General features: G+C 36.8%; 1 protein-coding gene across 2 annotated transcripts in view; it reads right to left on the reverse strand.

The window, feature by feature from the left end:
* LOC121373307 (G patch domain-containing protein 4-like) overlaps nucleotides 1-11053 on the reverse strand; it is a 33349-nt gene extending 22296 nt beyond the window's left edge. For both annotated transcript variants that reach the window (XM_041499862.1, XM_041499863.1), the window contains exons 1-3: nucleotides 10961-11053; nucleotides 6310-6383; nucleotides 3272-3364 (exon numbers count right to left, since the gene is read on the reverse strand). In XM_041499862.1, the coding sequence (XP_041355796.1) occupies nucleotides 3272-3364; nucleotides 6310-6383; nucleotides 10961-11036 (243 nt within the window). In that variant the 5' untranslated portion in view covers nucleotides 11037-11053. The remainder of the gene's footprint in view (nucleotides 1-3271; nucleotides 3365-6309; nucleotides 6384-10960) is intronic.
* Nucleotides 11054-17310: the final 6257 nt, after the last annotated feature.

Here is a 17310-nt window from a genome sequence, read left to right on the forward strand (position 1 = left end):
CGTGAATTACGAATGCCTTAAAACATGTTTTATTTTACAAAATAAATAATTTGTAATGTAAAACTGAAGACTGATTTAGTTGGGTTTTTTTTTTATAAATAAATAAATAATTTTTAATGTAAAATTGAAGATGATAATCCATCCCGTACGTATTGGTATGGTTCGCTGTACTGCGGCCACTAAAATAGACTCGCCCGATATTTTTAGAATTTGTATGCTCCCAAATAACGTTATAAAAGGCGAAATGTGATTGGTCAATATTTACATTATTATTTACAGACGAAATGTTACCTGGACATTGGAGACTACGCAGTGTTGTTAGCAATCTGATTAAAATTAGTTCGACTGGTCTAAATAAGGCATTCGTAATTCACATGAAACATATCGTATACCCTCAGGATAATTTGGAATATTTTCAAATTATTTTCAAATCACTGGCATGATTCTGCAAGTAAGGTTTTGATTGGTGGACATGAGCTCCAACTGGCTGCTGTTAGATCCACATGTAATAGTGGAGCTAATTTTAATTAGATTGATACTGTGCATAATAGGTGCTACACCTTTGGAATGTAATGAAACTAACAGAATTGTATTTATGGTAGTGTTATTTTTCACTGGACAGCCACAAGTTACTTCCCTTTGAAAGTTGTTACTTCCCTTTGAAAGTTGTTACTACATTGTAAGCAGGGGTCGAAATAATCATTTTTAAAACGAAATAGTAAATCAAATCTTTCAGTATTCTGTCTTGAATGTGGCATTAAAAACATGGAATAGTGAAATTCATGTGTGGCTATTCCATCTTTGCATGATAGGCTGCTAAGCTAGTCTTAAAACAAATAATTGCTTTTACGTATGAAACCATTTTATTGAACAAAACTATGTGGCGACAGCGGGTTTCCTCTCAAAATCTGTGTGGTCCTTAACCATATGTCTGACGCCATATAACTGTAAATAAAATGTGTTGAGTGCGTCGTTACATAAAGAATATTTTTTTAGTAAATTGCTATACGGCATTTAGAAATAGACTGGCTATTGTGTTTCGTCACGTCCTGGCACATTTTACTTTTCACTTTTACAAAAACAAAATTAGGCCTGATATGCTTATACTACTATATGTAATGAGTCTATAAATGATAAAAATGCATTTCCATTTAAAAAGGATTTTCAGTGAAGGAGTCAGAATGTCACGTCCTGGCTTAAATAATTACCATGGAATGACCCTGCACTGACTGGAACGAGAAATAGCTTAATAGCATTGTACATGCCTATAGTTATTTTGCTGTACGATTGTTATGGGATACTAAATGGTAAAAAACCTAAATTTCGAACCCTGGAAGGTATTCGGAGATAGGTCCTTGCCGGTCTTAGTACACCATGGAAGATAGTTTTGTTTAACGACAGTACTAGAGCACACTGATTTATTAATCGTCTAATGGATGTCAAACATTTGGTAGTTCTGACATATAATCTTAGAGAGAAGGAAGGAAATGCTTTATTTAACACACTCAACACATTTTATTTACGGTTTTATATGGCGTCGGACATATGGTTAAAGACCACACAGATATTGAAAGATGAAAACCTTCTCGATTAACAGCAAAGGATTTTTTATATGCACCATCCCAAAGACAGGATAACACATACCACAGCCTTTGATATACCAGTCGTGGTGCACTAGCTGGAACAGGAAATAACCCAATGTGCCCACCGAAGTCTTACAGAGAAATACCACATGTTTTTATTAGCAGCAAGAAATCTTTTATATGCACTTTCCCACAGATAGGAAAGCACATACCACGGCCTTTGTACAGTTGTGATGCACTGGTTGAAACAAAAACACAAACCCAACCAGTTGCATGGATTCACTGAGGTGATTCAATCCTGTGACGCAAGTACCTCAGACGAGCACTCAACCGACCGAGCTAAATCCTGCCCCGTTATATTTAAAACCAGGCTATGGAATTCTGATCTGTTATAGCCATGAGTTATTTCCCTTTTAATGTTGTTACTGACTGTAGATGTTCTGATTTAGGCTCTTACTATGGATGAAACAGTGACACTTTACAAGTTTTATTTTATATTTAAAACCAGGCTATGGAATTCTGATCTGTTATAGCCATGAGTTATTTCCCTTTTAATGTTGTTACTGACTGTAGATGTTCGATTTAGGCTCTTACTATGGATGAAACTGACACTTTAAAAGTTTTATTTTATATTTAAAACCAGGCTATGGAATTCTGATCTGTTATAGCCATGAGTTATTTCCCTTTTAATGTTGTTACTGACTGTAGATGTTCGATTTAGGCTCTTACTATGGATGAAACAGTGACACTTCAAAAGTTTTATTTTATATTTAAAACCAGGCTATGGAATTCTGATCTGTTATAGCCATGAGTTATTTCCCTTTTAATGTTGTTACTGACTGTAGATGTTCGATTTAGGCTCTTACTATGGATGAAACAGTGACACTTTAAAAGTTTTATTTTATATTTAAAACCAGGCTATGGAATTCTGATCTGTTATAGCCATGAGTTATTTCCCTTTTAATGTTGTTACGGACTGTAGATGTTCTGATTTAGGCTCTTACTATGGATGAAACAGTGACAGTGACCCTTTACAAGTTTTATTTTATATTTAAAAACCAGGCTTTGGAACTTTGATCTGTTATATAATAATAATGGAGTTGCAGCATTTGAAAAATTTAGGTCCTTGTATAAATTGAATTTTGTATGACCTCCAGATCTACAGCATATAATTAATTTTGTGGCACATTTGTAATATAGAAAACAGTACCGTTAATTAATTTATTTATCTGTGAATTTTATTTGAATTGGATTACGATGTATTTTCATTAATTATTTATTTTCATATTTTGTGACGTGTGTACATCTGGTTCCAGTGTGCACATTGTTGCTATATGAAACAAACATAACAACTTTTATATATTTGCAAGTTTCAAAACAACATTTTATTTGTGTGACAATTCATTTATATATATATATATCCAATTTGCAAATTTCAATATAATATTACATTTGCATTTCATATTTATTTGTGTGACAATTTATTTGCATTTGGGTTGCCCAATGGCCCTATTTTCGGGAGGTAACCTTAAACTAAGCTGTGGCCAAGCAGGTCATAGGGTTTTACATGCACATTCAGAACAAGCTGTTGTAGATTCAGCCAATAAGTAAATATATTATTATATTATGTATTAGTTATCTTTGATAACAGCAATTAAGTTTAAGTTCGAGCCCTGCATGGTGCTTACCTCGGATGTCTCGACACGGATGCTGTCGGCGGCTTTATTGAACGCATGATCCCACCAATGAAACGTGAACTCTCTACCCACATTATGACCAACCTGAAAAATAAAACAACAAACGTTTTTAATATAATGTATAAAACTGAAACCCAGGCACTAATCTTGTTGGAGAAATCAGTTTTTTCTCTCCGAAAGTCGGCTGAAGTCGCAGAATTATTAGCAGTAGTGAGAAGTTGAAGTAATATTTTGGACCTAATCTGTTTTCAAAAACAAAATCACACAACAGACGCCAAGACCGCGACTTGTTTAGAGTCATATCTCACTTGGCACGGTGTTGCCCTATGCCAGCTTTGGCACCAGAATGTACATTAACGCATGTCGCGCTGTTTTATGTGACCAGTGAAGCACCGTTACTACACTATAATCCTCAGCCAAATTTATTTCAGTAACATTTATCAAAAAATACTCATTAATACTTTCACTTTAACATATGGCATATATCAACTGCATGTACATTATAATATCATGTTTGTAATGAAACATACAACTGTTTTGTTTAAATTTTATTGCAGGAAATAGTATTTTATATCAAAATATTACGATTAGAACAGAGCTTAAAATTTTGAAATTTTTCGATTGCATGCGGAAACTGGTGAAATGTTATGAAATGTAACGATTAATGTTCACTTTGCCTATTTTTATCAAAATTCTCCCCTTTCTTCTGGGAAGGAAGAAGTCACTTCTCCTACTTTTTCAATTCTAGATTAGTACTTGGAAGCCTATTGGTCGTTCAAGACATCCCAATAGGTACTTTAGGTGTTTTCCCTAGCTTGTTTTAGCATGGTGTAGCACCATGCCTCAATAGTCTAGCACCATCTTGCCTTAATCAGCACCATGCTGCACTGAGATTAAACAAGCTTTTTTCAATAATTAATTCTAAAATTGCCTTTATAAAACACCCAAAAAGGTATTATTAATTAATAAAATATGCCTTTTACATCTTTTGCCATTCATTTATTAAAGCAAGGACATAAATTACATTAATGTTTATTTCAATTAATTTTTGTGTATTTTTAATGAAAAACAATTGCCCCTTAAATGGTGAAAATGCCCCAAAAGTGTTTGGTTTACCATGCCTTGCAAATTTCTAGGGAAATCACTATACTTGTTACTAGCTTTTGCATTTTAAAGAATTCTATTGGCACAGTGATCACAGAGACGAGTCCCTAGTTTTTTTATGGCAACAATTCTATAGTCCTGGGCCAAATTTCACAAAACTTCGTAAGCCTAGTTTTGCACGTAAACATAAATCTATGATTAAACCACCATTCCTATTACTATTATTGTACAAAAAATATAGTTAGAAATACACATATTTCCTTTTCTTTTGTCCTTGAAATAGATGCCAGGTACAACCGCTAGTCACAGACGTAAACTTACGATGTTTTGTGAAATAGATGCCAGGTATAACTGCTAGTCACGTGTGACCTCATGGGGGGGGGGGGGGGGGGGGGGGGGAGAGGAGACGTAGCCCAGTGATACAGCACTCGCTCGATGCACGGTCGACGTGAGATCAATCCCCGTCGGTGGCCCCATTAAGCTATTTCTCATTCCAGCCAGTGCACCACGAATGGTATATCAAAGGCTGTGGTATGTACTACCCTGTCTGTGGGATGGTGCATATAAAAGATCCCTTTCTGCTAATCGAAAAGAGTAGCCCAGGAAGTGGCGACAGCAGGTTTCCTATCTCAATATCTGTGTGGTCCTTTATGATATGTCTGACGCCATATAACCGTAAATAAAATGTGTTGAGTGCGTCGTTAAATAAAACATTTGTTTCTTTCATTACAGATTGGAGACTAGGGTTTCTATCCTTGTGTCGAGTGTACATTACCCTGTGTCGAGTGTACATTACCGTGTCGAGTGTACATTACCCTGTGTCGAGTGTACATTAACCTGTGTCGAGTGTACATTACCCTGTGTCTAGTGTACATTACCATATATCGTGTAATGAATACTCATGGTAGCGAATACGATACATATCATGAATATGAGGTGATGAATACAAATAATTATTTACATCCATGAATACAAAAGTGAAAAGTATTTGTTGAAAGGAAGAACAGTATATCTCAGTGAAAAATGATTAATCATCGGTGTCTCTAGTGTCTAGTGGAGAATCTCATTCTTTTTAAAGCACACTAACAGTAACATGTGCACATTTTCACAAGAAAAGTGCAGCAATTTAAGGCTGATTTGTTTTTTGATATGTATTAATCAATTTAAAACCAATTATACAAAAAGTATAAAAAAGAATTATACAAATTTATTTTGCTTTAATCAGATAATTAAACATCTGCATATATTGAAGTTACATTGCATACACCAACAAAATATGATCATTATTAAAACAATCGAATTGGTATTGTGTTTTGGTTGGTGTGAATTACATTAGGGCCTACATATATTTATGTATTCGTGTATTCAGTTCAGCTAGTGACAAATATGAATGCAACTACGATACTAGTAGCAGATCCTTTTTGAAAACCGACCATAACCTTTAAGGGGACACGTGCAGGGCTTCTAGGTTATGGTAGCCCCACTCTCATGGCTAGTGATATTCAGTGTTGGGCTAGTAAATAACTACCACTGCCATGTCCGACAGCTAGTGAAATGTTTTTGTCAAATGTTGTGGTTAAGTTTATTTTGTAAATATGAATATCCTGCCCCACCCAACCCCCCAATGTTAGTGATATTAAGCTCTATCTCCCTCTTTAGGCGATTATTACTATTTTTTAGTAAAACTGTATTAACTTAAAGTAAACTAGAGCAAGTGAATTTTTAATTGTGGCTAGTAAAGTTTAAAAAATCACTGATCCCATTTTATAAAGTTTCTAGAAGCCCTGATGTGATTATATTAACTGTTCTGTGTAAAAGGAGAGATCAGTCATCACATTTGGACCCCACCCACCTATTTCAGAAAGTGTTCGATGTACTGAATATTCGAGTATATTGTAATATCCTTAGTGTTGTGTGTACATTACCCCGTGTAGATTCTTCTTGATCTTCACTTTGATAGCGTCTTTGATCCCATCTTCATGTCGACCCAGACCACACCCTGAAATAAACACAGCCACATGTCAGGGTTCAATCTGTACATTGCCAAATTAGCCAATTGCTTTTTTTTTATTATACAAAACTGCTACAAAACTTATACCTTGCAAGCCTTCAGACTTTACAGAAACGATTGTTTCTGGTACTGTGTTGGTAAAATCACGGAACCGATATTTCGTTTCCCGTGACTATTACCGTATATCTTCGCCTATAAGTCGAATTTTTTTCACCCAAAAATTATTTTATAACTTGGGGGGTCGACTTGTGGGTAAAAAAAATCACCAAAAAATATTAGTTTTGGGGATATTTTAACAAGTTTTACAAAGTATTGTGTTGACAGTATGCCCATGTATTTATACTCAAATATGTTAATTTGATATTTATTTTTATAACCTTTTTTTTTTTGGAATAGAACGGTTTTCGTTTGAAAAGGTGTACGATCTCACTCACATGCCAAGACAACAGTTCACTAGTTTTAAATGGGTAACGTCATCACTAATAGTAAAAATGTAAACAAATACTAACTACCTGTTGCCCTGAGTTTATTTGAAATCTGGTCACTGGCATAATGGTTGTTTCAAACAATGTTTTGCCGGTGATTAACTTCATGAATATTACTGAGATTTCCCTTCAATAGGGACTGATCTCTGCAGTTCACTATCTAGCAAATAGTGGACTCACATCATTTGGTACAAAAACCATTACGTTAAAGATTATCCTCCTTACATGTATTAATAGCAAAACGTGATACTTTCAGTTTTATCGTAGTGATTTTGGCAGTGTTTATAAATAAAGTGTGTTTGATGTGCACAAAAACCATCTGTACAGTACAATACAGTAAAAAGTCAAACAGCTTTCACTCTCTACTAAGGGAATATTTCTGCTATGTTAATAATCGAAAGTCCTGATTTAGATTGCGATGTACAAAACGTGAAAAAATTTTCTTTTTTCAAATATTGTACATTATTGTTCTTATGTGCAGAAATATGAAATATTTTAATATTATAAGTTGTTTTTCATGGGTCGACTTATAAACGGGTCAATAAAAAAAATACGTTTTCAGGGCTTGAAATTAGGGACTCGACTTATAGCCGAGATCGACTTACAGGCGAAGATATACGGTATATCAACAAAAATAATACATATAATTATCTAATTATTTTTTAAAAACAGATGGATCCCCAGGATCACAAAGCACAGAACCGAAAAATTGTTTTCCATGAAATTTGAAATCCTGTTTTGTCTAATCAAATATTCCTCAAATTAACCACGGTTTAATGATTTTCAAGTAAGTACTCTACTGTAAGTGACTGTTGTCAACCTTAGGCCCCAAATACACCGAAGTTGGGTCTTGGTGTGGCAAATATGGTACCAGTCGAAAATGAAAAAAGAAGAAGAAAGAAATGTTTTATTTAACGACACACTCAACACATTTTAATTACGGTTATATGGCATCAGACATATGGGCAAGGATCACACAGATATTGAGAGAGGAAACCTGCTGTTGCCACTTCATGGGCTACTCTTTTCGATTAGCAGCAAGGGATATTTTATATGCACCATCCCACAGACAGGATAGCACATACCACAGCCTTTGATATACCAGTCGTGGTGTACTGGCTGTGACGAGAAATAGCCCAATGGGCCCATCGGCGGGGATCGATCCCAGACCAACCCCCAGAGTCGAAAATGAAGCGCACTGAACTAAATGTGGCAATACACCCAGTCTGTGCTGGCGCGAGTTACAGATATCACAGCAGACAACACCAAAACCTTCTGACACTTCAACAAATTAAAAACGTGTAATTTCAGAATTAATAAAAAACCGCTATGATTATTCCTGCTAACTGAGGGCAGCCATTTTGTTTCGTTTTTGTGGCGTCTGGTACTATAGCTTGGGGCGAAGTGATGTCGGCTCAGTCCAATTCCTATATGTTCAGTGTAAACAAACACTATGTTACGATAAGGCGATTCGCTTTCATCAACCTGACTTGTAAAACAACATAAATGACTTGATAGTATAATAAACTATTTAACTAAATATATTTGAATTTGCATCAATAGAATGAAATGGAGTTGATGTATTTTTCTCTCTTAAAAAATCCAAAGAAAAAATGCATATTAGTAGGCCTATTGGTAAGGTACGTTGGAGCAAAAACTACCACTCATGATACCCAAGTGATAATTTTCTTTTCTTTGGGACTACATAATTGGTCAGTTTTGTTATTTCAGATGGGAAAGTCTACTTAATCAAGGGTTTTACAGAATTACTTACAGTAATAAAGCAGGACAGCTGATAATGTCCATTACGATTACAACTAGTAGGGATGTTATCGTGGTTATCACACAATATCCTGTGATCTTAAGAAAAAGAGGCACGTAGTTTTAGTATGTCTAAACACATTGACTGGGGACCGTCTAAATATACACATGCCGATCAGGAACCACAGGTACAGGCCATGGAAAGAAAAGACCAATTAACTAAGAAAACACTCGATTATTATTTCAGTAAGTGGGTTAATTTATGGACAAAATATAATAGTTATTTTGACACTTTAACAATGATGGTTTCTTTTATATTGAAACATAATATATACTTATATCAGGTACATTTTGTTTAGAACTTCAGTTCTAAGACCAATTCCTGACGTGACACGTTAAGTATTACGCAGACCTTCATTTTTGACGGGTGCAAGCGCTTAACACGCCCCTGAACCTGACAGGCGCGAAATAACGCGCCCCTAAATTGAACAAATCACGCTTGTAATTTTTTTTTTAAAACCCTGCCATTTCAATTGTTTATTAAATCCAATCCACAATGCCACAAACCTTTCCATTCTGTTCACAATGAACTTCCCAGAATACTTTTTATAAATTGAAACACGATTGGTTGGCTATCATTACACTGAGACAATCAGCTAGGAGTTCACTTATTATTAAGATCTCGTCAGTTTTGGTTTGTTTAATTTTGTACATTGCATGTAATGATCGCAAAATTTATTTTACACTGTCGTCATTTTGATCACGTTCAGAAAAAATAATAGGTGCACTGTCCAATAATTCTATTATGTGTATAATGTTTATACATGTTGATATTACAATAAATGCATACACAACCACCAAAAAAAACCCTTATTTAGTAAAGCAGGTTTTGTTTTCGTCAATAGAATAGCGACGTACATTTAAAAAACCCAATAGATAAATGTTGTGTTCATGGTGTTTCTTTTTCTTGTTTAAGACTGCAATGGCCCATTCCTTCATCTTTGAGAACAACCATCACATTAGTCAAATTAGGATATTTATTTTGAAAACACAAAACAAACTCTTTAAGATATTTAACTTAGAAATCATCACTGCTCAAACTTAATCATGTCCATGGGTGCAATTCCTCTCTGTCTCTTGCCTCTAATTCTAATTATTTTGAGGGGTGCGATTTTTTCCTCCTCTGCATTTTGAGGAGTGTGATTTTCACCACCCTCGTAAGCATTTTGAGGAGTGTGATCTTTAGCACTCCTGGGGTTTTCAAAAACGAAGGTCTGATTACATATCCACTGGCTTGCCAGAGGACGTATTCACTGGGATTGTATAAAATGGCTGCGCCCGTTATATATAATAGCCGTCACATTTAATTATTTTATTAATTAACTATATGATTATACTTGTTGATATTAAGCAATAATGTGCATTATATATCATTGACTATGCATACCAGGCTAAATGCTTTAATTGTCCCCTCCCTTTAACAGGGGCGGAACATAGACCAGTGGTAAAGCTTGATGCACGACTGTTCTAGGATCGATCCCCATTGATGGGGGGGGGGGGGGGGGGGGGGGACTTTTATATTTACACTATTACAAAGCAAATATAAAGCAAAATATCTGTGTCAAAATAACCAAATGTTTGACATCCAATAGCTGATGATTAATAAATCAATGTGTTCTTCTACTCAAGACTACAGGTGTTATTAAACAAAACTAGCCCAGTGGTAAAGCGCTCGCTTCATGTGCGGTCAGTTTGGGATCAATCCCCGTCAATTGGGCTAGTTCTCGCTCCAGCCAGTGCACCACTACTGGTACATCAAAGGCCATGGTATGTGCTATCCTGTCTGTCACTGTGGGATGGTGCATATAAAAGGGCACAAGTTCAACCTGTACCCCCTTTCACATTCAGTGGTTAGGGTAGTTTTAGGTATAGGGTTAGTCTTTAAACATTTAGAGCCTTTGACAATTTAACTTTGATTTAGAGGGGTACAAGTCGAACTCTTTCCCCGTAACCATATGTCCGACTTTCCTTTGGCACTGTCACATATAAAGAACATTATAAATACTTATTATAAACAGAGTTAGGGTTAGGGTTAGTGACAGTGCCAAAAGAAAGTCCTTCCGTCCGACGTCATATAACCGTAAATAAAATGTGTTGAGTGTGTCGTAAAATAAATAATTTCCTTCTTTCCTTGGACTTCATTAAACAAAACTTATTTCAAAATTTTTAAGGTTTATAAACACAATTATTCATTGTAACTCTTGTGTCGTCTTGTAATAATAACACTAAATACAGTTATTGTTTTAAAGAGAAACAAACCATCCGTCCATCCACATTTCTTCAACTCTCTCCTAGCAAAATCACTTTCCGACATACCCACAACACCAACATACATGTATAAACGCCTACACGTTTTTGTTGTTGTACTTGGTACTTTGCTAAGCATTATATTATTCCGCCTGCCTCTGAACAGAGCAAAGCAAACGCCAGCAAAAAGTTATTATTATTTTGTAGTTTTGTTTGTTTGGGGTCCTTTTCAGGCACGGGTTCAGGTGTTGGGTTGTGGGTTGTAGGTTGTGGGTTGTGGGTTGTAGGTTGTGGGTTGTGGGTTGTAGGGTGTGATGTCATCGTGACCCCTCTTTTGGAGAAAGTTAAGTATCACAAGTCTGCTGTGACCCCCTAATGTTTTTTTTTTTCAATTTAGGCTAAAGTTGGTTTTGTTTAACGACACCACTAGATCTCATTGATTTATTAATCATTGGCTGTTGAATGTCAGACATTTGGTACTTCACTCGTAGTCATCAGAGGAAACCCGGTACATTTTTTTTTTAATGCTACAAGGGATCTTTTATATGCACCATCCCACAGACAGGATATCACATAGCCTACCACGGTCTTTGATAAACCAGTCGTGGTGCACTGGCTGGAACGAGAAATAGCCCAATGGGCCCACCGAAGGGGATCGATCCCAAACCGACCGCGCATCAAGAGAGCGCTTTACCACTGAGCTACGTTCGCCCCCTTCATGTAGGCAGAATAGCTACACAAATGTAAATAATTTCAGTTTGGTTTCCTGTCTGTGGGAAAGTGCATATATAAAAGACCCCTTGCTGCTTATCGGAAAGAGTAGCCTAGCAACGGGTTTCCTCTAAAAAAACATGTCATAATGACGTCCAATAGTCGATGATAACATAAAAACTAATGCACTCTAGAGGCGTCGTTAAATAAAACAAACTTTACTTCAGTTTGGTTTGACGTAAAAAGAAAAGTAAAAGTGTTTTGGAATTTAATTTACTTCTGTTTAGTTTTTCTTCCAATTTATATTATTTAAACTTCCAGTAAGGATGACCCACAGATTATAGGTCGTAGCCCAGTTGTAAAACTCACTTTGATGCGCGGTCGATCTGGGATCGATTCCCGTCAATGGGCCCATTGGGCTATTTTTTGTTGCAGCCAGAGCGCCGCAACTGGTATATAAAAAAAAAGCCCGTGGTATGTGCTAACCTTTCTGCGGGATGATACATATAAACGAGCCATTGCTACTGATGGACAAATGTAGCGGGTTTCCGCCAAGACTATACGTTATAATTACCAAATATATGGCATCCAATAGCCAATGATTAATAAGAACGCATTTCATTAACCACGACAATTTGTCTCAGCAAAAAATGAAATCCGTCCAACATCAGTTTTGATCATCAGGTGGGCGGAATTTAGCTCAGTCGATTGAGTGCTCGCTTGAGGTGCTTGCGTCGAACGATCGAACAACCTCGGTGGATCTATTCAGCTGATTGGTTTTTTTTTCCCATTAAAACCATTGCACCACAACTGGACAGTGGTGTCGTTAAACAAAAAACTTCCTTTTTTTATGCAGAAATTTACTCATGTAAGTATATTTGCGTATATATTATAAATACTCACATGAGTAAAAGTGTATTTACTTTGTGTTCACATGTGGTAACAGTGACAGGTGTAATTTGATATGGGCATATATCAATTTTATTACCGGCCTCGTTGGCGTCGTAGTTGGGCCATCGGCTGGTAGGTACTGGGTTCGGATCCCAGTCGAGGCATGGGATTTTTAATCCAGATACCCACTCCAAACCCTGAGTGAGTGCTCCGCAAGGCTCAATGGGTAGGTGTAAACCAGTTGCACCGACCAGTGATCCATAACTGGTTCAACAAAGGCCATGGTTTGTGCTATCCTGCCTGTGGGAAGCGCAAATAAAAGATCCCTTGCTGCTAATCGGAAAGAGTAGCCCATGAAGTGGCGACAGGGGGTTTCCTCTCAAAATATGTGTGGTCCTTAACCATATGTCTGACGCAATTTAACCGTAAATAAAATGTGTTGGGTGCGTCGTTAAACAAAAAACTTCCTTTTTTTATGCAGAAATTTACTCATGTAAGTATATTTGCGTATATATTATAAATACTCACATGAGTGAAAGTGTATTTACTTTGTGTTCACATGTGGTAACAGTGACAGGTGTAATTTGATATGTGCATATATCAATTTTATCAAAATATCAGCTGGTTAACAGCATTCGACATGAGTAGTGTGTGTACTTATCGCAAAGAAGAGGAAAGAGTTGTAATATTACTTTTGCACAGGTCTTTTTCTTGGATTAGCTCAGGAGAAACAGAATTTGGCCGAGGGAACGATCTCGTGACTGGCGGCAAGATATTGCGAAGGAAACCTTTGATTAATGATCAATGATTTAAAACTTTCGATGACAAAAGAAACATTCTATTTTCTCTGTGAAGAGCTTCGCCCAAGTTTGTCCAAACCTGTTAAACCATTTGTCTGGCTGTCAGTGTTAAAATATGTCTAGATACATGTATGTACCTGTTGATGCAACATATTGCAATTGGAAGGAAATGTGTTATTTAACGACGCACTCAACACATTTTAATTACGGTTATATGGCGTCGGACATATGGTTAAGGACCACACATATATAGAGAGGAAACCCGCTGTCGACAATTCATGGGCTACTCTTTTCGATTAGCAGCAAGGGATCTTTTATATGCACCATCCCACAGACAGGACAACACATACCACGGTCTTTGTGTCACCAGTTCTGGGCCTATGGGCCCACCGACGGGGATCGATCCCACACCGACCGCGCATCGAGCGAACGCTGTACCACCGGGCTACGTTCCGCCCCTTGGAATTGAGATGCACAATGCTATTCTATTTTATTCCTTAGTCTCATTATCATCTAGTGTAAGTATCGGGTACTCGGGTCCGGGTCGAGTTTGACCCTTAAGTACTCGAGTCCAATATTTGGGACTCGTGGAGACCCTGCCTCTGAAATCATACAACGAATTCCATTGTGGCTCTCTTTGAAACAAAATGTGGATGTTAACAGCTCAGTTGCCATATAGTTTTGTGTAACAGCGTCAGGGGCGGATCCAGGAATTTTAGCAGAGGGGGTCCAGTCTTGAGCCTTTGAAGGGCCCCCCCTCGATAGGAAATTTTCATATTTGAAGATAGCTTTAGATGGATTTGAAATATATTCCCGTTATCAAAATCCTGCTTGTTAGTCACGAGCAGGGGGGAGGGGGGCAGACCCCCTCGCAACCCCCCCCCCCCCCCCCCCGGATCCGCGTCTGAGCGTTGATACATTGTTTTATAGGAGGAGGGTGAAAGTAAACAGGCTCAACATATCATTAAAATCTATGGCTTAGTGGCGGGACGTAGCCCAGTGGTAAAGCGTTCGCTTGATGCGCGGTTGGTCTGAGATCGATTGCATCAGTTGGCTTATTGGGTTATTTCTCGTTCCAGCCAGTGCACCACGACTAGTATATATAAAGGCCGTGGTATGTGCTACCCTGTCTGTGGGATGGTGAATATAAAATATTCGTTGCTACCAATGTCAGAATTACCAAGTTTGACATCCAATAGCCGATGATTAATAAACCAATGTGCTCTAGTGGTGTAGTTAAGTAAAACAAACTAACATTTTTAAAAACTATTTGGTCCCCAGTGAATAAATAAATACAAACAACATAACAACGTCCATAAGTTTGTTAGTTTGTTATTTCAACTCCAACATGGATAATTATAATCAGTAACATTTACTCTTATGAACAACAAAAGAAACGCATTAAAAAAAAATATATATACATATACAGTGAAACCTCTCAAAACAGGACCCTCTGTAAACCGGAATTCCCTCAAAACAGGACGTTTTTCACGGTCCTTTTTAAAAAATCAGTAAAGAACTCAATCTCTCTAAACCGAAAAACTCTTAAAACCGGATATTTTGCGTGGTACCTACTGCGTCCGGTTTAGAGGGGTTGCACGTATACATGTGTATAAATAATTCGGTAATTTTAGTGGACATAACATTAATGGTATTCAAACAGAATAATATTAGATAAATTAAAGAAAAGCTAAATTAATATTTGAGTTTTGTTTTTCAATATATGCTAGTAAATCAGTATATCCCCCCAATCATCAAAGAATTTCACCGGCCTCGGTGGCGTAGTGGTTAGGCCATCGGTCAACAGGCTGGTAGGTACTGGGTTCGGATCCCAGTCGAGGCATAGGATTTTTCATCCAGATACCGACTCCAAACCCTGAGTGAGTGCTCCGCAAGGCTCAATGGGTAGGTGTAAACCACTTGCACCGACCAGTGATCGACAGCGGGTTTTCTCTCAAAATCTGTGTGGTCCTTAACCATATGTCTGACGCCATATAACCGTAAATAAAATGTGTTGGGTGCGTCGTTAAATAAAACATTTCTTTCTTTTTTATGCAGAAATTTACTCATGTAAGTATATTTGCGTATATATTATAAATACTCACATGAGTGAAAGTGTATTTACTTTGTGTTCACATGTGGTAACAGTGACAGGTGTAATTTGGTATGTGCATATATCAATTTTATCAAAATATCAGCTGGTTAACAGCATTCGACATGAGTAGTGTACTTATCGCAAAGAAGAGGAAAGAGTTGTAATATTACTTTTGCACAGGTCTTTTTCTTGGATTAGCTCAGGAGAAACAGAATTTGGCCGAGGGAACGATCTCGTGACTGGCGGCAAGATATTGCGAAGGAAACCTTTGATTAATGATCAATGGTTTAAAAACTTTTGATGACAAAAGAAACATTCTATTTTCTCTGTGAAGAGCTTCGCCCAAGTTTGTCCAAACCTGTTAAACCATTTGTCTGGCTGCAAGTGTTAAAATATGTCTAGATACATGTATGCAACAAATTGCAATTGGAAGGAAATGTGTTATTTAACGACGCACTCAACACATTTTAATTACGGTTATATGGCGTCGGACATATGGTTAAGGACCACACAGATATAGAGTTTGACCCTTGAGTACTCGAGTCCAATATTTGGGACTCGTGGAGACCCTGCCTCTGAAATCATACAACGAATTCCATTGTGGCTCTCTTTGAAAGCAAAATGTGGATGTTGACGGCTCAGTTGCCATATAGTTTTGTATAACAGCGTTGATACATTGTTTTATAGGAGGAGGGTGAAAGTAAACAGGCTCAACATATCATTAAAATCTATGGCTTAGTGGCGGGACGTAGCCCAGCGGTAAAGCGCTCGCTTGATGCGCGGTTGGTCTGAGATCGATTGCATCAGTGGGCTTATTGGTTATTTCTCGTCCCAGCCAGTGCACCACGACTGGTATATATAAAGGCCGTGGTATGTGCTACCCTGTTTGTGAGATGGTGCATATAAAATATTCGTTGCTACCAATGTCAGAATTACCAAGTTTGACATCCAATAACCGATTAATAAACCAATGTGCTCTAGTGGTGTAGTTAAGTAAAACAAACTAACATTTTTAAAAACTATTTGGTCCCCAGTGAATAAATAAATACAAACAACATAACAACGTCCATAAGTTTGTTAGTTTGTTATTTCAACTCCAACATGGATAATTATAATCAGTAACATTTACTCTTATGAACAACAAAAGAAACGCATTAAAAAAAAAAAAAAAAAAAAAAAAAAAAAAAATATAAATATAAATATATATATATATATATATATATATATATATATATATATACATACATACATACATACATACATACAGTGAAACCTCTCAAAACAGGACCCTCTGTAAGCTGGAATTCCCTCAAAACAGGACGTTTTTTCACAGTAAAGAACTCAATCTCTCTAAACCGAATAACTCTTAAAACCGGACATTTTGCGTGGTACATACTGTGTCCGGTTTAGAGGGGTTGCACGTATACATGTGTATAATTAATTCTGTAATTTTAGTGGACATAACATTAATGGTATTCAAACAGAATAATATTAGATAAATTAAAGTAAAGCTAAATTAATATTTGAGTTTTGGTCGTGGGCAGGCCATCAGTTAAACAGGCTGGTAGGTACTGGGTTCGGATCCCAGTCGAGGCATGGAATTTTTAATCCAAATACCGACTCCAAACCCTTTTCTTTCTATTGCATGCATATTGGTAATATATCTGAATTCTCCAATCCATTATCTCCAAATCCTCCAAGTTTTGTATTCCTAAATGCCCTGAGAAATATTTTACATGCTTTTAATATAGTCATCGTTTAGCAATTCTATGTATGCAATAGAAAGAAAAGAAAGAAAAAAAGAAAGAAATGTTTTATTTAACGACGCACTCAACACATTTTATTTACGGTTATCCCACAGGCAG

This window comes from Gigantopelta aegis, chromosome 5 (genome assembly GCF_016097555.1).
Source record: "Gigantopelta aegis isolate Gae_Host chromosome 5, Gae_host_genome, whole genome shotgun sequence".
In the NCBI taxonomy this organism is placed as follows: domain Eukaryota; kingdom Metazoa; phylum Mollusca; class Gastropoda; order Neomphalida; family Peltospiridae; genus Gigantopelta; species Gigantopelta aegis.